The sequence below is a fragment of the Oryzias latipes genome, chromosome 3 (assembly GCF_053564925.1).
Source record: "Oryzias latipes strain Hd-rR chromosome 3, Olatipes_Hd-rR_3.1".
NCBI lineage: Eukaryota > Metazoa > Chordata > Actinopteri > Beloniformes > Adrianichthyidae > Oryzias > Oryzias latipes.
Window position 1 is genome coordinate 42499307 of NC_136239.1, and position 20201 is coordinate 42519507.

Sequence of the window (20201 nt, forward strand, 5' to 3'; positions counted from 1 at the left end):
GTGCTTGTGTTCATATGTGTACTTGTGTGAACCTGTCTGCATGTGTGCTTGTGTTCATGTGTGTACTTGTGTGAACCTGTCTGCATGTGTGCTTGTGTTCATGTGTGTACTTGTGTGAACCTGTCTGTATGTGTGCTTGTGTTCATATGTGTACTTGTGTGAACCTGTCTGCATGTGTGCTTGTGTTCATGTGTGTACCTGTGTGCACTTGTGTGCATGTGTGTGCACGTGTACTTGTGTGAACCTGTCTGCATGTGTGCTTGTGTTCATGTGTGTACTTGTGTGAACCTGTCTGCATGTGTGCTTGTGTTCATATGTGTACTTGTGTGAACCTGTCTGCATGTGTGCTTGTGTTCATGTGTGTACTTGTGTGAACCTGTCTGCATGTGTGCTTGTGTTCATGTGTGTACTTGTGTGAACCTGTCTGTATGTGTGCTTGTGTTCATATGTGTACTTGTGTGAACCTGTCTGCATGTGTGCTTGTGTTCATGTGTGTACCTGTGTGCACTTGTGTGCATGTGTGTGCACGTGTACTTGTGTGAACCTGTCTGAATGTGTGCTTGTGTTCATGTGTGTACTTGTGTGAACCTGTCTGCATGTGTGCTTGTGTTCATATGTGTACTTGTGTGAACCTGTCTGCATGTGTGCTTGTGTTCATATGTGTACTTGTGTGAACCTGTCTGCATGTGTGCTTGTGTTCATATGTGTACTTGTGTGAACCTGTCTGTATGTGTGCTTGTGTTCATATGTGTACTTGTGTGAACCTGTCTGCATGTGTGCTTGTGTTCATGTGTGTACTTGTGTGAACCTGTCTGCATGTGTGCTTGTGTTCATGTGTGTACTTGTGTGAACCTGTCTGCATGTGTGCTTGTGTTCATGTGTGTACTTGTGTGAACCTGTCTGTATGTGTGCTTGTGTTCATATGTGTACTTGTGTGAACCTGTCTGCATGTGTGCTTGTGTTCATGTGTGTACCTGTGTGCACTTGTGTGCATGTGTGTGCACGTGTACTTGTGTGAACCTGTCTGCATGTGTGCTTGTGTTCATGTGTGTACTTGTGTGAACCTGTCTGCATGTGTGCTTGTGTTCATATGTGTACTTGTGTGAACCTGTCTGCATGTGTGCTTGTGTTCATATGTGTACTTGTGTGAACCTGTCTGCATGTGTGCTTGTGTTCATGTGTGTACTTGTGTGAACCTGTCTGTATGTGTGCTTGTGTTCATATGTGTACTTGTGTGAACCTGTCTGCATGTGTGCTTGTGTTCATGTGTGTACCTGTGTGCACTTGTGTGCATGTGTGTGCACGTGTACTTGTGTGAACCTGTCTGCATGTGTGCTTGTGTTCATGTGTGTACTTGTGTGAACCTGTCTGTATGTGTGCTTGTGTTCATATGTGTACTTGTGTGAACCTGTCTGCATGTGTGCTTGTGTTCATATGTGTACTTGTGTGAACCTGTCTGCATGTGTGCTTGTGTTCATGTGTGTACTTGTGTGAACCTGTCTGCATGTGTGCTTGTGTTCATGTGTGTACTTGTGTGAACCTGTCTGCATGTGTGCTTGTGTTCATGTGTGTACTTGTGTGAACCTGTCTGCATGTGTGCTTGTGTTCATGTGTGTACTTGTGTGAACCTGTCTGTATGTGTGCTTGTGTTCATATGTGTACTTGTGTGAACCTGTCTGCATGTGTGCTTGTGTTCATGTGTGTACTTGTGTGAACCTGTCTGCATGTGTGCTTGTGTTCATATGTGTACTTGTGTGAACCTGTCTGCATGTGTGCTTGTGTTCATGTGTGTACTTGTGTGAACCTGTCTGCATGTGTGCTTGTGTTCATATGTGTACTTGTGTGAACCCGTCTGCATGTGTGCTTGTGTTCATGTGTGTACTTGTGTGAACCTGTCTGCATGTGTGCTTGTGTTCATGTGTGTACTTGTGTGAACCTGTCTGCATGTGTGCTTGTGTTCATGTGTGTACCTGTGTGCACTTGTGTGCATGTGTGTGCACGTGTACTTGTGTGAACCTGTCTGCATGTGTGCTTGTGTTCATGTGTGTACTTGTGTGAACCTGTCTGCATGTGTGCTTGTGTTCATGTGTGTACTTGTGTGAACCTGTCTGCATGTGTGTACCTGTCTTCATGTGTGTACTTGTGTGAACCTGTCTGCATGTGTGTACCTGTCTGCATGTGTGTGCTTGTGTGTTCCTGTTTGCATGGGTGCTTGTGTTCATGTGTGTACTTGTGTGAACCTGTCTGCATGTGTGCTTGTGTTCATGTGTGTACTTGTGTGAACCTGACTTTATGTGTGCTTGTGTTCATATGTGTACTTGTGTGAACCTGTCTGCATGTGTGCTTGTGTTCATGTGTGTACTTGTGTGAACCTGTCTGCATGTGTGCTTGTGTTCATATGTGTACTTGTGTGAACCTGTCTGCATGTGTGCTTGTGTTCATGTGTGTACTTGTGTGAACCTGTCTGCATGTGTGCTTGTGTTCATATGTGTACTTGTGTGAACCCGTCTGCATGTGTGCTTGTGTTCATGTGTGTACCTGTGTGCACTTGTGTGCATGTGTGTGCACGTGTACTTGTGTGAACCTGTCTGCATGTGTGCTTGTGTTCATGTGTGTACTTGTGTGAACCTGTCTGCATGTGTGCTTGTGTTCATGTGTGTACTTGTGTGAACCTGTCTGCATGTGTGCTTGTGTTCATGTGTGTACCTGTGTGCACTTGTGTGCATGTGTGTGCACGTGTACTTGTGTGAACCTGTCTGCATGTGTGCTTGTGTTCATGTGTGTACTTGTGTGAACCTGTCTGCATGTGTGCTTGTGTTCATGTGTGTACTTGTGTGAACCTGTCTGCATGTGTGCTTGTGTTCATATGTGTACTTGTGTGAACCTGTCTGCATGTGTGCTTGTGTTCATGTGTGTACCTGTGTGCACTTGTGTGCATGTGTGTGCACGTGTACTTGTGTGAACCTGTCTGCATGTGTGCTTGTGTTCATGTGTGTACTTGTGTGAACCTGTCTGCATGTGTGCTTGTGTTCATGTGTGTACTTGTGTGAACCTGTCTGCATGTGTGCTTGTGTTCATATGTGTACTTGTGTGAACCTGTCTGCATGTGTGCTTGTGTTCATGTGTGTACTTGTGTGAACCTGTCTGCATGTGTGCTTGTGTTCATGTGTGTACTTGTGTGAACCTGTCTGTATGTGTGCTTGTGTTCATATGTGTACTTGTGTGAACCTGTCTGCATGTGTGCTTGTGTTCATATGTGTACTTGTGTGAACCTGTCTGCATGTGTGCTTGTGTTCATATGTGTACTTGTGTGAACCTGTCTGCATGTGTGCTTGTGTTCATGTGTGTACCTGTGTGCACTTGTGTGCATGTGTGTGCACGTGTACTTGTGTGAACCTGTCTGCATGTGTGCTTGTGTTCATGTGTGTACTTGTGTGAACCTGTCTGCATGTGTGCTTGTGTTCATATGTGTACTTGTGTGAACCTGTCTGCATGTGTGCTTGTGTTCATGTGTGTACTTGTGTGAACCTGTCTGTATGTGTGCTTGTGTTCATGTGTGTACTTGTGTGAACCTGTCTGTATGTGTGCTTGTGTTCATATGTGTACTTGTGTGAACCTGTCTGCATGTGTGCTTGTGTTCATGTGTGTACCTGTGTGCAATTGTGTGCATGTGTGTGCACGTGTACTTGTGTGAACCTGTCTGCATGTGTGCTTGTGTTCATGTGTGTACTTGTGTGAACCTGTCTGCATGTGTGCTTGTGTTCATGTGTGTACTTGTGTGAACCTGTCTGCATGTGTGCTTGTGTTCATGTGTGTACTTGTGTGAACCTGTCTGTATGTGTGCTTGTGTTCATGTGTGTACTTGTGTGAACCTGTCTGCATGTGTGCTTGTGTTCATGTGTGTACTTGTGTGAACCTGTCTGTATGTGTGCTTGTGTTCATATGTGTACTTGTGTGAACCTGTCTGCATGTGTGCTTGTGTTCATGTGAGTACCTGTGTGCACTTGTGTGCATGTGTGTGCACGTGTACTTGTGTGAACCTGTCTGCATGTGTGCTTGTGTTCGTGTGTGTACTTGTGTGAACCTGTCTGCATGTGTGCTTGTGTTCATGTGTGTACTTGTGTGAACCTGTCTGCATGTGTGCTTGTGTTCATATGTGTACTTGTGTGAACCTGTCTGCATGTGTGCTTGTGTTCATGTGTGTACTTGTGTGAACCTGTCTGCATGTGTGCTTGTGTTCATGTGTGTACTTGTGTGAACCTGTCTGTATGTGTGCTTGTGTTCATATGTGTACTTGTGTGAACCTGTCTGCATGTGTGCTTGTGTTCATGTGTGTACCTGTGTGCACTTGTGTGCATGTGTGTGCACGTGTACTTGTGTGAACCTGTCTGCATGTGTGCTTGTGTTCATGTGTGTACTTAGGTGAACCTGTCTGCATGTGTGCTTGTGTTCATATGTGTACTTGTGTGAACCTGTCTGCATGTGTGCTTGTGTTCATGTGTGTACTTGTGTGAACCTGTCTGCATGTGTGCTTGTGTTCATGTGTGTACTTGTGTGAACCTGTCTGTATGTGTGCTTGTGTTCATGTGTGTACCTGTGTGCACTTGTGTGCATGTGTGTGCACGTGTACTTGTGTGAACCTGTCTGCATGTGTGCTTGTGTTCATGTGTGTACTTGTGTGAACCTGTCTGCATGTGTGCTTGTGTTCATATGTGTACTTGTGTGAACCTGTCTGCATGTGTGCTTGTGTTCATATGTGTACTTGTGTGAACCTGTCTGCATGTGTGCTTGTGTTCATATGTGTACTTGTGTGAACCTGTCTGTATGTGTGCTTGTGTTCATGTGTGTACTTGTGTGAACCTGTCTGCATGTGTGCTTGTGTTCATATGTGTACTTGTGTGAACCTGTCTGCATGTGTGCTTGTGTTCATATGTGTACTTGTGTGAACCTGTCTGCATGTGTGCTTGTGTTCATGTGTGTACTTGTGTGAACCTGTCTGCATGTGTGCTTGTGTTCATGTGTGTACTTGTGTGAACCTGTCTGTATGTGTGCTTGTGTTCATATGTGTACTTGTGTGAACCTGTCTGCATGTGTGCTTGTGTTCATGTGTGTACCTGTGTGCACTTGTGTGCATGTGTGTGCACGTGTACTTGTGTGAACCTGTCTGCATGTGTGCTTGTGTTCATGTGTGTACTTGTGTGAACCTGTCTGCATGTGTGCTTGTGTTCATATGTGTACTTGTGTGAACCTGTCTGCATGTGTGCTTGTGTTTATGTGTGTACCTGTGTGCACTTGTGTGCATGTGTGTGCACGTGTACTTGTGTGAACCTGTCTGAATGTGTGCTTGTGTTCATGTGTGTACTTGTGTGAACCTGTCTGCATGTGTGCTTGTGTTCATATGTGTACTTGTGTGAACCTGTCTGCATGTGTGCTTGTGTTCATATGTGTACTTGTGTGAACCTGTCTGCATGTGTGCTTGTGTTCATATGTGTACTTGTGTGAACCTGTCTGTATGTGTGCTTGTGTTCATATGTGTACTTGTGTGAACCTGTCTGCATGTGTGCTTGTGTTCATGTGTGTACTTGTGTGAACCTGTCTGCATGTGTGCTTGTGTTCATGTGTGTACTTGTGTGAACCTGTCTGTATGTGTGCTTGTGTTCATGTGTGTACTTGTGTGAACCTGTCTGCATGTGTGCTTGTGTTCATGTGTGTACCTGTGTGCACTTGTGTGCATGTGTGTGCACGTGTACTTGTGTGAACCTGTCTGCATGTGTGCTTGTGTTCATGTGTGTACTTGTGTGAACCTGTCTGCATGTGTGCTTGTGTTCATATGTGTACTTGTGTGAACCTGTCTGCATGTGTGCTTGTGTTCATATGTGTACTTGTGTGAACCTGTCTGCATGTGTGCTTGTGTTCATGTGTGTACTTGTGTGAACCTGTCTGCATGTGTGCTTGTGTTCATGTGTGTACTTGTGTGAACCTGTCTGCATGTGTGCTTGTGTTCATGTGTGTACTTGTGTGAACCTGTCTGCATGTGTGCTTGTGTTCATGTGTGTACTTGTGTGAACCTGTCTGTATGTGTGCTTGTGTTCATATGTGTACTTGTGTGAACCTGTCTGCATGTGTGCTTGTGTTCATGTGTGTACTTGTGTGAACCTGTCTGCATGTGTGCTTGTGTTCATATGTGTACTTGTGTGAACCTGTCTGCATGTGTGCTTGTGTTCATGTGTGTACTTGTGTGAACCTGTCTGCATGTGTGCTTGTGTTCATATGTGTACTTGTGTGAACCCGTCTGCATGTGTGCTTGTGTTCATGTGTGTACTTGTGTGAACCTGTCTGCATGTGTGCTTGTGTTCATGTGTGTACCTGTGTGCACTTGTGTGCATGTGTGTGCACGTGTACTTGTGTGAACCTGTCTGCATGTGTGCTTGTGTTCATGTGTGTACTTGTGTGAACCTGTCTGCATGTGTGCTTGTGTTCATGTGTGTACTTGTGTGAACCTGTCTGCATGTGTGCTTGTGTTCATGTGTGTACTTGTGTGAACCTGTCTGCATGTGTGTACCTGTCTTCATGTGTGTACTTGTGTGAACCTGTCTGCATGTGTGTACCTGTCTGCATGTGTGTGCTTGTGTGTACCTGTCTGCATGGGTGCTTGTGTTCATGTGTGTACTTGTGTGAACCTGTCTGTATGTGTGCTTGTGTTCATATGTGTACTTGTGTGAACCTGTCTGCATGTGTGCTTGTGTTCATGTGTGTACCTGTGTGCACTTGTGTGCATGTGTGTGCACGTGTACTTGTGTGAACCTGTCTGCATGTGTGCTTGTGTTCATGTGTGTACTTGTGTGAACCTGTCTGCATGTGTGCTTGTGTTCATGTGTGTACTTGTGTGAACCTGTCTGCATGTGTGATTGTGTTCATGTGTGTACTTGTGTGAACCTGACTTTATGTGTGCTTGTGTTCATATGTGTACTTGTGTGAACCTGTCTGCATGTGTGCTTGTGTTCATGTGTGTACTTGTGTGAACCTGACTTTATGTGTGCTTGTGTTCATGTGTGTACTTGTGTGAACCTGTCTGCATGTGTGCTTGTGTTCATGTGTGTACTTGTGTGAACCTGTCTGTATGAGTGCTTGTGTTCATATGTGTACTTGTGTGAACCTGTCTGCATGTGTGCTTGTGTTCATGTGTGTACCTGTGTGCACTTGTGTGCATGTGTGTGCACGTGTACTTGTGTGAACCTGTCTGAATGTGTGCTTGTGTTCATGTGTGTACTTGTGTGAACCTGTCTGCATGTGTGCTTGTGTTCATATGTGTACTTGTGTGAACCTGTCTGCATGTGTGCTTGTGTTCATATGTGTACTTGTGTGAACCTGTCTGCATGTGTGCTTGTGTTCATATGTGTACTTGTGTGAACCTGTCTGTATGTGTGCTTGTGTTCATATGTGTACTTGTGTGAACCTGTCTGCATGTGTGCTTGTGTTCATGTGTGTACTTGTGTGAACCTGTCTGCATGTGTGCTTGTGTTCATGTGTGTACTTGTGTGAACCTGTCTGTATGTGTGCTTGTGTTCATATGTGTACTTGTGTGAACCTGTCTGCATGTGTGCTTGTGTTCATGTGTGTACCTGTGTGCACTTGTGTGCATGTGTGTGCACGTGTACTTGTGTGAACCTGTCTGCATGTGTGCTTGTGTTCATGTGTGTACTTGTGTGAACCTGTCTGCATGTGTGCTTGTGTTCATATGTGTACTTGTGTGAACCTGTCTGCATGTGTGCTTGTGTTCACGTGTGTACTTGTGTGAACCTGTCTGCATGTGTGCTTGTGTTCATGTGTGTACTTGTGTGAACCTGTCTGCATGTGTGCTTGTGTTCATGTGTGTACTTGTGTGAACCTGTCTGCATGTGTGCTTGTGTTCATGTGTGTACTTGTGTGAACCTGTCTGCATGTGTGCTTGTGTTCATATGTGTACTTGTGTGAACCTGTCTGCATGTGTGCTTGTGTTCATATGTGTACTTGTGTGAACCTGTCTGCATGTGTGCTTGTGTTCATGTGTGTACTTGTGTGAACCTGTCTGCATGTGTGCTTGTGTTCATGTGTGTACTTGTGTGAACCTGTCTGTATGTGTGCTTGTGTTCATATGTGTACTTGTGTGAACCTGTCTGCATGTGTGCTTGTGTTCATGTGTGTACCTGTGTGCACTTGTGTGCATGTGTGTGCACGTGTACTTGTGTGAACCTGTCTGCATGTGTGCTTGTGTTCATGTGTGTACTTGTGTGAACCTGTCTGCATGTGTGCTTGTGTTCATATGTGTACTTGTGTGAACCTGTCTGCATGTGTGCTTGTGTTCATGTGTGTACTTGTGTGAACCTGTCTGCATGTGTGCTTGTGTTCATATGTGTACTTGTGTGAACCTGTCTGCATGTGTGCTTGTGTTCATGTGTGTACTTGTGTGAACCTGTCTGCATGTGTGCTTGTGTTCATATGTGTACTTGTGTGAACCCGTCTGCATGTGTGCTTGTGTTCATGTGTGTACTTGTGTGAACCTGTCTGCATGTGTGCTTGTGTTCATGTGTGTACTTGTGTGAACCTGTCTGCATGTGTGCTTGTGTTCATGTGTGTACCTGTGTGCACTTGTGTGCATGTGTGTGCACGTGTACTTGTGTGAACCTGTCTGCATGTGTGCTTGTGTTCATGTGTGTACTTGTGTGAACCTGTCTGCATGTGTGCTTGTGTTCATGTGTGTACTTGTGTGAACCTGTCTGCATGTGTGTACCTGTCTTCATGTGTGTACTTGTGTGAACCTGTCTGCATGTGTGTACCTGTCTGCATGTGTGTGCTTGTGTGTACCTGTCTGCATGGGTGCTTGTGTTCATGTGTGTACTTGTGTGAACCTGTCTGCATGTGTGCTTGTGTTCATGTGTGTACTTGTGTGAACCTGACTTTATGTGTGCTTGTGTTCATATGTGTACTTGTGTGAACCTGTCTGCATGTGTGCTTGTGTTCATGTGTGTACTTGTGTGAACCTGACTTTATGTGTGCTTGTGTTCATGTGTGTACTTGTGTGAACCTGTCTGCATGTGTGCTTGTGTTCATGTGTGTACTTGTGTGTACCTGTCTGTATGTGTGCTTGTGTTCATATGTGTACTTGTGTGAACCTGTCTGCATGTGTGCTTGTGTTCATGTGTGTACTTGTGTGAACCTGACTTTATGTGTGCTTGTGTTCATGTGTGTACTTGTGTGAACCTGTCTGCATGTGTGCTTGTGTTCATGTGTGTACTTGTGTGAACCTGTCTGCATGTGTGCTTGTGTTCATATGTGTACTTGTGTGAACCTGTCTGCATGTGTGCTTGTGTTCATATGTGTGCTTGTGTGTACCTGTCTGCATGGGTGCTTGTGTTCATGTGTGTACCTGTGTGCACTTGTGTGCATGTGTGTGCACGTGTACTTGTGTGAACCTGTCTGCATGGGTGCTTGTGTTCATGTGTGTACTTGTGTGAACCTGTCTGCATGTGTGTACCTGTCTGCATGTGTGTACCTGTCTGCATGTGTGCTTGTGTTCATGTGTGTACCTGTGTGCACTTGTGTGCATGTGTGTGCACGTGTACTTGTGTGAACCTGTCTGCATGTGTGCTTGTGTTCATGTGTGTACTTGTGTGAACCTGTCTGCATGTGTGTACCTGTCTGCATGTGTGTGCTTGTGTGAACCTGTCTGCATGGGTGCTTGTGTTCATGTGTGTACTTGTGTGAACCTGTCTGCATGTGTGCATGTGTGTACCTGTGTGCACTTGTGTGCATGTATGTGCACGTCTACTTGTGTGAACCTGTGTGCATATGTGCTTGTGTTCATGTGTGTACCTGTGTGTGCACAGTTTGCAACATTGTGAGTCCCTTCAGGTCAGCCACACTTGGGACAGTCTGGTGTTTGATGGTCAGCTCTGATGTCACATCAAAGCGGTTCCGATGCTGCGGTTCTGACCTGCTGGACCTCAGAACCAGTTTCAAATGACGCTGAAGTCAAGCCGATCATTAAATACATGAATGGGAACATTCACAGCAGCTCATTTTATGAGACGTAAAGGAAACGTTTGCCCAAAAATGAAACCTGGAATAATTCTGAATTTCATCTTTATTGTGGTAAATGACCATCATTTCCATTTAATAAGCATTTTTTATCTATCCGATTTACAAGAGGCTGAAACATCTAAAAGCAAAAAGAAAACATGCTCCTAACATGAAGAAGAACCGTCAGAAGAAAAGCTTTTTCTGTGCAGACGCCTCAGTAATGAACCATCTGCAGGTTTGAATCCCCCAGAAGCCTCGGTTCCGTCTGCAGTTCCTCTGCAGCAGCAGCAGGGGGCGCAGCGGCGTGGACAACATTAGCACACGTGGCTAGCCTCACCTCCGACAGGAGCGCTCCCCCGGCCGCAGGTGAACAACACAGGAAGTGCTCCTGAACTCCACCAATCAGCTGCAGCAGAAAGACGGAACCCAGCGAGGGCGGGGTTCTCCGAGTCTTTGTCTCCGCCCTTCAGGACCATGGTTTGTGACCGCGTGAGTGAAGTTACACATGATGATGAAGGTGAAGTGAGGGCGGGCGGGGGCGGAGTTACAGGACCAGCCCCTCGTAGGCGGGGCCCTCCGACTCGGGGGACTCCCTCTGCAGGCGCAGGTGCTCCAGCGTGTTGTGGAAATGTTTGTTGATCTGCTCCGTTTCTTCACTGGCTTCCAGGTTGGGGAGATCTTCTCTGATCTTCTGGATGAGCTGGTTCAGCACCTGGACTGTCACCTGGGGGCGGGGCATCAAAAACAAAGACAGCTGTTGACTCAACCGCTGAGGTTCAGAAAGCACCAACTGTTCAGAGCCGCGGTGTTCCAGCGGTGGACAGATGCTACAACAGGAGGAGTAGGTTTGAATAAACCCCTTTTGGTGTCCAGGAGAACGTTTACGCTCGGGAGCTTTTCTTTTTGGACTGGATGGGGAATGAGGGGGAGGGGGGTATTGGAGATGGGGGGACAGTTCAGAACCAACCCCCCCGTTCCACACCGCAATAAAAAACAACCGTAGATGTTATAATAAAACTGAAAACAGCCGACAGGATGTGGGCAAGCTCCACCTCCAGAGGAGGGGTAGGAAGACCTGACCCCCCTGGGGAGAGACTCCACCGCCACCTTCTGTTTTGGGAGTACAGACTTTTGTCAGGGAGGGTGTGGGTAGAGAGGGAGGGGCCAAAGCCCGAGCTGATCCTCTCCACCCGTACTCACAGAGCACTGTGGTGACACAACCCACACCAGGTCTTAGGGGTTAAAGGTCAAATCCCTGCAATCATGTGCAGTGGAGCAGACATGGACACGTGCGAAGCCCCGCCCCCAGCGCCGTACCGCGTCGTTCTCCCGCTCGTAGAAGCAGACGTATCTGTTCAGGATCTCGATGAAGAGCTGGACCTGCAGCGAGGAGTCCATGCACTGGTTGGCGATCTTCAGGGCCTTCTTCAGACACTCCATCACACGCTTCCCGTCACGGATCTGCAGGAGGTCAGAGCGGCGTGAGCAGAGCCGGACCCTCCGGGACCCTAATCACTCGAGGAGGGACCCTGAACTCACCTCCTCCCCGTTCTTGTCGGTGCTGCGTCCCGACCAGAACAGGTGTGCGCAGGTGCTGACGGCGCGGCACTGGTCTGGCTTCTTCAGCAGCTTGGACGCGGCGAGGGCGCACTGCGTCCTCAGAGGCTCGTGGTTCTCCTCGCTGAAACAGCGGGTCCGCTCGAAGGTGCCGATGATCAGCGTGATGGCGGCCAGCTGCGCTTTGGAGTCGCTGATCTCGTCCTCGTAAAGAGAGAAGGCCTGGAGGAGCAGAGGTGCATGATGGGAAGGCGACAGCACAGACAAAAGCCTGAACCAGGAGCAGACCTTCATCCTGGGTCTGGTTCTGAAGTTCAGAGTTTGGGGTGCTTTTCTCTGAACTAACACACTTTGGTCATAATCCCACAGGTTATTTCTAAGATGACAGCGCTGTGTGCAGACTGGTGCCTGGGGAATCAGGGTTTGAATCCCAGGGGGGCGATCAGGTTCAGCCAGTGGGGGTTATTGGGCCAGCTTCCTTACGCTACTGCCCAACCATGAAGCCACAAGGAGGCCCCAAGTCTGGGTCTCCCTGTGCCGGTCCCCAGCCCGGGTCAGGTTGAGTCAGGAAGGACATCCGGCGCAAAACTCTCTGCCAAAGCGCCTCGGGGGCAGCGGAATAGCCGAGGCGACCCCCAAGGGATCATCACATCTGGGATTTTCATTGGGTCGTGCGGCTCAGCCGTCTCTCTGCTCATCTTTGGCGTCTGACTCGGATCTCGGATCTTCGTCTTTACGAGGATTTGTTGGGGAACATTGTTTTTTGCTGCAGCTTCTTCACGCGTTTCCGCAGAAGAAGTCGTTCCGCTTCCTGTGACCTCGTAAACGACGGCAAACTTTTCACGACAACAGCTCTACATCACAGCGCCGTCCGTATCCAGAAAAAGCAAAGCGGCGTTCTACCTGAGACATGAACTCGTAGGCCACAGTTTCGTGGTTCTCAAAGCCTATCTCCCCGCCGGCTAGCGCCCCCTGCAGGAAGAGCCTCAGCGGCAGCTCGGAGAGCTCCGCCTTGATGAGCGCGCTGATGGTCTGGTGAGCGAAGGAGAAGATCTTCTGGCACTTCTTCTCCCACTTGTCGTCCTGCAAACAGGTTTGGAGACGTCGATACCGCTGAACCCGCGGACGGGCGCTCCAGGGAAGGGCGGGGCTTACCGTGGATGAGTTCTCCTTGTATCTGAAGGCCAGCTGGTAGGCGGCGAACACCAGCGGGGGCAGCGTGTAGCGAATCCTCTGGTTCCCACCGGCACCAAAATGTTTTCGAGCCGTGTTCAGAATCTGAAGCAAAATGAAGAGATCCGTTTCAGCTCTGAAGACGCAGAACCATGAGTTCTGGACGTTCTAGATCAGGGGGCCCCAAATCCAGGCCTCGAGGACCAGTGTCCTGCCGGTTTTCCAGAAACCCCGCCTTATTTGCTGCTGAGTACCTGATCAGGGGAGTTCAGCCAATAAGGAGCTTCAATGGCAGGTTGGTTGGAAAACATGCAGGACACCGACCCTCCAGACCTGGATTTGGGGACCTCTGGTCCAGACAGACCCAGACAGAGGAACATACCAGGTACTGTTGATCTGGGTCTTCGGAATGCAGCAGGTGGATGAAACGACCCACCAGGCTTTGCTCCTCAGCAAAGTCCTCTGGGTCGGGCTCATCAGCCGGCTGGTCCGGCTGGTCCTGAACGAGCGTGGAGACCAAGCTCAGGATGGCGTCCACCTGGGGAGAGCACACTCCCTTCAGTGTGACTGCGTGGACAGCTCTGGGTTCTGACAACACCGCTTCCACAGAACGGGTCAGAACCGCCGGTGCTCAGCCACTGCAGCAGCAGCCACCCCACCTGTTCCTGCGCCACGATGATGGTGTTGTAGTCCAGCGTGTTGTTCAGCACGTAGCAGCTCATGCTTTTGCGTGACTCGTAGTCGAAATATTCGAAGAGCGGCGGGAAGTGCTTCAGCTGCAGAACCATCAGGATGTTGTTGTAGGTGTCCACCGGGATCTTCAGCAGACGGGTCAGCTCTTTGGAAACGGCGCTGCTCGTCGCTATGCTGCAGGAACACAGACGGATCCGTTTACCCCCAGAGACTTCTTCAAAAATCGGACCAACAAGGACGAACCACGGGGGTCATTTTAGAGTCCACGATCACGGACGAGACCCCAAAAACGTTCTGATGAAGCGGGTGGGCGTGTCATCCGTGTCCATTACTGATGGCATCATTACAGCCAAAACGGACAGAAAATCAGGAAACAGGCGTTTTCATTCCACTTTACCAAAACACGTTTTTTAATGTAATGAATGTAATGAAAGTAATGAAAGTTAAAAAAGAGCTGAACATTTATACACCTCCATCCTTTAAAAATGAATAAAATATTTATGCTAGAATATTACAAAGAGAATCCGCATTAAATCCACGATTTATGAATGACTTTTTTTCTGTTTCTTTGCGAGGCTGACGCCTTCATTTATGAACAAACCGGGATCTGCAATGGTTCAGTGAGTAAACGGCCAAAGAATACTATACTAACATACTTTCTGTTAGCAGAGAAAACTTCAGTAAAGTCATCTTTACTGAAGTGACATGTGTTGGAAAGGTGCTTTATAAATAAAGGTTGATTTGGTTGGTCTTTCGTGCCTTTCCTTTCCGGTGGCCTAATGCTACTCTCGTGAGATTTGGTGAGATCAAGCCGTGGAAAAATCATGGTGACCAGCTGCAAAAGTGCTGGACGCTCTACTAAACACAATCTGAAGGTTTGTGGAAAACTCTAATATACATCTATAGACTTATTTGAACAATTACAGCAGTAAGGTCTAAGTCCGCTAGCTTGACGCTAACGTATAATGGAATTTCCCATCTATGATCAGAAAAAATTAAAGCTAAAACAAATTTTAAACAAATATATTTGTATTTTCAACTTTTTGTTCTTTTTGGTTCAGTTCAGGTTTTCGCTGCTGAACTGCCCCGTTATACGTGGGGGCGGGGCTTCGAGCTCATTGGCTACCGGGACACCATATCCATCTGGTGACAGAGCCTCGCTACACATTTTCTCATCGCCATAAGTTCTTTGGGAAATCATGTCCTGGTAAGCCCCGCCCCCACGCAAAAATAGGACCAGACCAACTGAATTGAACTTGAAAACTGAGAGCTGAAAGCATAAAGGGAGAATGATAAATGGTGAAAATGCAAAGAAACATTTTAATTTGGTAACAGTTTTTTACTTACTTGAGTTACAAGTTTACAATATTTTGTCAAACGTAGGTGTTTGTATTTATTTTAAGGTGGTCCTGATGTGGCCCTTCACTAAAGCTAGAGCTCCCCCTGGTGGCCAAACTGAAACGCAGGTTTCTTTATCTCACATTTTTGTTGTTGCTTCTCTGAGAAATGATGCAACTGTTGGTGTTACCAACCTCGCCGTTCACATGTGCACTATGCACCAGATTAATATGAACCACGCATAGATTATTTCTCTACAAATCCGCGTCTCTTCAGAATAGCCTACGTGCACGATAGAACTTCCGGTTAACTTCCGTGTTTCGAGTGTAAGGCCGACAACTTCCTGTTGGTCGTGTTATTGTTGTGGGGAGTTTTGTTGAGTTGCTAGTTTTGAGTAAATAGGAGCGGATTTCGGGTAAAATACAGACGTTTGGTGTTTCAACGTGTGACAAAGACATCACAACATTTTTGTGTACCCCTGTGTGCGAATTTGTCAAAGTACAACAGTACTAATATAAGCTTTCATAGCTTTCCAGTAGATGTGTCGGTGAGAACCTAATGGATGGTGAACACGGCGGGAGGACTTCACCTCAAGCAAGACGAGTCGTGTTTCGTATTTGCAGCAATCGGAAAGAAAATGCGTCATGTAAACACGCCGTTCGGAATACTTTGCCCCGGTCAGACTCGTTCGGATCAAAATTTCTTTCCGATGGAGAAAGGTGGGTCATGTTCATGTAAACGGTCATTCCTATCGTGTGTCACTACTGCTCTGGTTTACGTCACGCATAGATGGTGTTTCGCTGAGAGAAAGCTTTGGAGCTCATACGGGACCGACCAGCTACTCTGCGGACACCCCGCGCAAAGCGCCGCTCCGCTCTCCCCCCGCTGGCTCTGGACCCGGCACCCGAGCTCTGCGTTTGGGCTCCGGTGCCAGTGGACCAAGTGAACCTCTCTGAGCAGAGCAGCCGGATTTATTAATGTGTTTGAGGGGAGGGTGATTTGTTACGTGTGCGTTTTGTTGTTTTGTTATGTGTGAGAATTCGGACTGCGAGCCGAACCGCCGCTCTGGGTTAGCGGCTGCCGGACTCGCGAGGACAGAGCAGAGCATAAAGTGTGTGTGAGCTTTTCAGAGCAGAAATGCTGCTCAGTCCTTAGAAACTGTTCAAAAAAAAAAAATCACATGGAATTATGTTTCTAGTTGTGCCCCGACAAAATAAAGGCTGATGTTATTCCCAGACATTTACGTGCAGCCAGGATTGCAGCGTTTCCCAAATGGTTCGTCCTGGATTTTGTGTCCATCGAAAGGCTAATGTTGTTAGCCCGTGTTGTTAGCCTGTCCTAACACTGGGTTCTTCTTCCAGCTCCGTACTTCTTCCACAAAAAAACACTGACCACACGGATTAAATATAAAATGATGAGCGAACAGGCGCTTCATAATATTCATAACATTAATAAAAGCCCGTTTGGAAGATCACCTCGTATATTACCGAGCTGCTGCATAAATGTGACAGCAAAGGTTTGTTTACAACGGGACACATTTCCCTTCCGGTTTTTTTGACACGATATTTTGCCCATGTGACCACGCACTGGTCGACGATCCTGTAGATGTCGTTCACGTCGATTTTCGGGAGACCTTGTAGACAACGGGTGAAATATGCCATCTTTGGCAATCAAAATCTGCCGTGTCGCTGCTATAGAAGTCGCAAACCGGAAATGGTCGGCCTCACACTCAAGGCGGCGGAAGTAGAACTCCTTAGTTACGTGCACGGAGCCTATTGGATGGAGTGAGAGTTGGAAGGGGGGGGGCAGCCTCGACGAGGACGACAACAGTCAGCTTTACTGACTGAAGCAGCGTTTCTCCGCCTCACCATCCGTTGGAATAACGGCGTACGGCGGCTTAAAGAGCTGCTTACTTTGCCGTCGCCGGGTGAACAGAGCCGGTGGAACTGTGTCGGCATGAAACAGACTTACTGCTCCAGGTTGAGTTTGTTGAAGATCTCCACGGTGCTCTCCAGGACTTTGTCCACGTAGTCCACGCGGTCCGGGTAGCACTTCATGGCTAAGTTAATGAGAGAAACCTGCAGGGAGACCACGTCTTCTGACGGCATGTCCTGGCGAGACTGAAAACCAAAAACACGTCAACAGGAAGTCCTCCACGCATTCCGAGGCTCTGCGGGGACCGAGTGAGTCTCACCTGGATGACGGTGGCCACCTGTTGGGAGAAGATGTCGAACAGCTTGATCTCAGCGGGGATGCCGGGGCCGTCTTCCCGGTGAGCGAACAGAGCCAGTCTAAACCGCAGGACCAGAGCCGCCGTTAGCCCCCTCCAAGAACCGGCGGCACAGACGGCGGGCATAGACCCGACGGCGAAGGCCTCACCTGTCAATGAGGGCGATGATGATGTTCTTCACGTTGACATTTTGGTGTAGCTCCGCACAGGAACGCAGGAAGGGATTGAGGGTCTGAAGGTGGAACTCGTCCGGAAACACCTGGACAGAAGGACTGGTCAGTCGGCGCCGGAGACCCTCCCACCTGAGCAGGTGCCACAAACCTGGATGATGCACTCCATCAGGTACTCCTGAGCCAGAGAGTCCCTGCAGTTCACCACCTGCTCCAGCACGCCGGACAGCACGATCTGCAGACACAAGCCGTCACTGCAGACGGGCCGGGACCCGCTCCGCCGCGGGGGCGCCGCCTCTCACCTGCTTGTACTTGTCCACGTTCACGCCCTCCAGCTGGCTGAGCCGAACCAGGTTGGTGCCCACCAGGATCCTCAGCTCCTGCCGCTCCTTCTCCCTCTTCTCGCGGTCCCGGCTGTGGCCCTGGTGCTGCATGCGGACCCACAGTTTGTTCATCTCAGCGAAGTTCAGGAGGACGAAGTCCACCGAGTCGTTGATGTCGCCCGTCATCTCCTCCGTCCCCCTGGGGAGGGAAGCGGCACGTTTACAGCTGGAGCCGAGCACAGAGGAGGCGGGCGGCGAGGCGCTCTTACTCCGGCTGCTCGCCGTCGTCGGGGAGGATGTTGCGCGTGCACTGCAGCAGGTAGTTTCTGAGGAAGAGTCCCCTGAGGGGGTGCTGGACGCCGCGACACATCTCCACCAGGTCCTTCAGGATGTCTTTGCGGGACTGAGGGAAGGAGCGGACGTACACCACCCCCACCGTGATCAGCAGGTACCTGCGGACAGAGGAGGGGCTCAGAGCGGTCATGACGACCTGCTGGGGGGGGGGGGGGGGGGTATGATTGTTTACTGTTTCTTATTTTCAGTCAGAGTGGGAGGTCTTTGTTTTCTGCCATCTTTGTTTGCAGATGATCCTTGTTGTCCCCTGATTGGACGAGGATCTAGATCAGCCTGCTCCGTTGGACCCCCCCCCCCCCCCCCTTCAGTAACAGGGGGGTTTGTGGGGGCGCTTCAGTTGGATCAGAACCTTCAGAACTCTCAGCAGAGAACCGGAGGTCCAACTCCCCCAGCAAACCAGCGCTCTGACCGCTTCAAATCCACATGTGGGATTTGAACCTCCGACCCAGCGACTGCTCCGGGGCCTGCAGACAGAGACTGTGCCCCGGTGTGGTGCCCTTGAGCAAGGCTCCTGAGCCCTTTAGTGGCAGCAGGTGTTAGCCCCGCCCCCACAGATGCAGTGCCGCCTCTCAGACGGTGCTGGACTCACAGTCTGGGGATGATGTTCCCGGCGTACTGCACCAGCTCGTACAGGTCCGCCACCTTCCGCCCCTTGGCAAACTCGTCCGTCAGGTAGACCTCCAGGTAGTGGAGCTCGTCAGAGATGGCCATGTCTGAAGGTCGGTCAAGGGTCACCGCAGACCTGCACGCCCCCTTCAGCCCCCCCAGCTGCAGAAGCCCCGCCCCCGCTGATCAGCAGAGGAGGAACGCAGAACCACGCTGTGTTCGTGGCCCGGCTAACCGCAGAGGGCGGGGCCAGGGAGCCCGTGGCGCCCGCTGAAGTTTCAGTTTGAGACGAACGTCAAAAGCAGAACCGAGCAGAACCAGAAGTCCTCGCGCCGCGGTGCTGAAGGATACAGAGCTCATAGTAACTCTTTGGAGACAGCATGGAGGTCCGCAGCTCTCCCAGCATGTTGGAGGCGTGCTTCAGAGCGTCCATCAGCTTGTTCTTGTCCTGAAACGCACAGAGGTCAGAGGTCAGGGCCGGGGGACGCCGCTGGAGCTCGGACAACGCCGTCATCCTACCAGGCATCGCTTCATCTGGAAGGACTGGACCTTGACGGCCTGGACCGCTTCATCCAGAAGCTTCTCCTGCTCATCCTGAGGGGACTGGGTGGTGGGCTGCAACAGAGACAGGCGGGCTTTCAGAACCAGAGCAGAACCCGCCAGAACAACCAGAACCAGAGCAGAACCCGCCAAAACAACCAGAACCAGAGCAGAACCCGCCAAAACAACCAGAACCAGAGCAGAACAACCAGAACCAGAGCAAAACCCGCCAAAACAACCAGAACCAGAGCAGAACCCGCCAAAACAACCAGAACCCGAGCAGAAACCGCCAGAACAACCAGAACCCGAGCAGAACCCGCCAGAACAACCAGAACCCGAGCAGAACCCGCCAGAACAACCAGAACCCGCCAGAATAACCAGAGCCAGAGCAGAACTCTCCAGACCAACTCTTCCCCCGGACCACTAGTCCAGATAAGATGGACCCCCCCCCCCCGCCCCACACACACACACAAAAGGGGCGGGGCTATTTCACTTGTCTGAGTGGCAAACTCAAACCACCTCGGTGGGCGGGGCGTATTGGCCCGCAATTCTGCTATTTTACGTCATATCCTGTCAAAATGGCCGAGAATTGAAAACTAGCTTAAAAATGCCCAAACAAACTCAAAGGTCACGTGATCACGCGCGCCGTCGATCCGAATCAACAGACAACACAGCTAGTTTTGGAGCGCGTGCGTGTGACCCAAAGCGCGTTTACACAGAGGCTGGTTCCGCAGCCCGCCGATACGAACTCAAACAAACGAACATTTCACCGATCCACGCACACGTCCGCGCGGGTAAACCCCGCATTTAACCGAAGGGAGCGCGCGGTGTGAGGAAATCACGAGGAAGTACGTGACTCGCCCGCCCACAGCTCCCGTTAGCGGCGACTAGGCCACGGCTCCGGTCACACCAGGCCGCCGCCTCCCCACCGAACCGAACCAACTCCCCGTAGCTCCGCGGTCCGCTCACGGACGCGCAGAGAGGCCTTCCGCCGGAGGAAAGCTCACCATGTTAGAAGGACGGCGATCCGATCAGCTCGAGACTCTGGCGGTCATGTGACCCGTTTAAAAAAAAAACTTTATTCAGCTCACTTAGACACGCCTATTTTCCCATCATGCCTTTCAGCCTTTTTTTATATTTTGTTTTCTGTCCGATCTG

At 49.5% G+C, this 20201-nt stretch overlaps 1 protein-coding gene across 1 annotated transcript; it reads right to left on the minus strand.

Moving 5' to 3' along the window:
* Positions 1-10105: 10105 nt before the first annotated feature.
* On the minus strand, positions 10106-20134 carry vps35 (VPS35 retromer complex component). The gene is made up of 17 exons (XM_078944805.1): positions 20051-20134; positions 19023-19118; positions 18855-18951; positions 18487-18610; positions 17813-17995; positions 17523-17742; positions 17372-17455; positions 17200-17309; positions 17015-17111; positions 16792-16940; positions 13449-13656; positions 13172-13327; positions 12772-12894; positions 12520-12699; positions 11599-11838; positions 11377-11520; positions 10106-10783 (listed from the first exon to the last, which is right to left on the minus strand). Exons 1-17 carry the CDS (start codon positions 20051-20053, stop codon positions 10604-10606), a joined length of 2394 nt encoding a protein of 797 aa, XP_078800931.1. The 5' UTR covers positions 20054-20134; the 3' UTR covers positions 10106-10603.
* Between the last annotated feature and the right edge of the window lie 67 nt (positions 20135-20201).

Coding starts and splice junctions, on each gene's coding strand:
- vps35 (XM_078944805.1), bottom strand. Junction 17,996..18,486: donor GGGAACATCATCCCCAGACT/GTGAGTCCAGCA, acceptor CTCTGTCCGCAG/GTACCTGCTGATCACGGTGG. Junction 12,700..12,771: donor ACAAGGAGAACTCATCCACG/GTAAGCCCCGCC, acceptor ACCTGTTTGCAG/GACGACAAGTGGGAGAAGAA.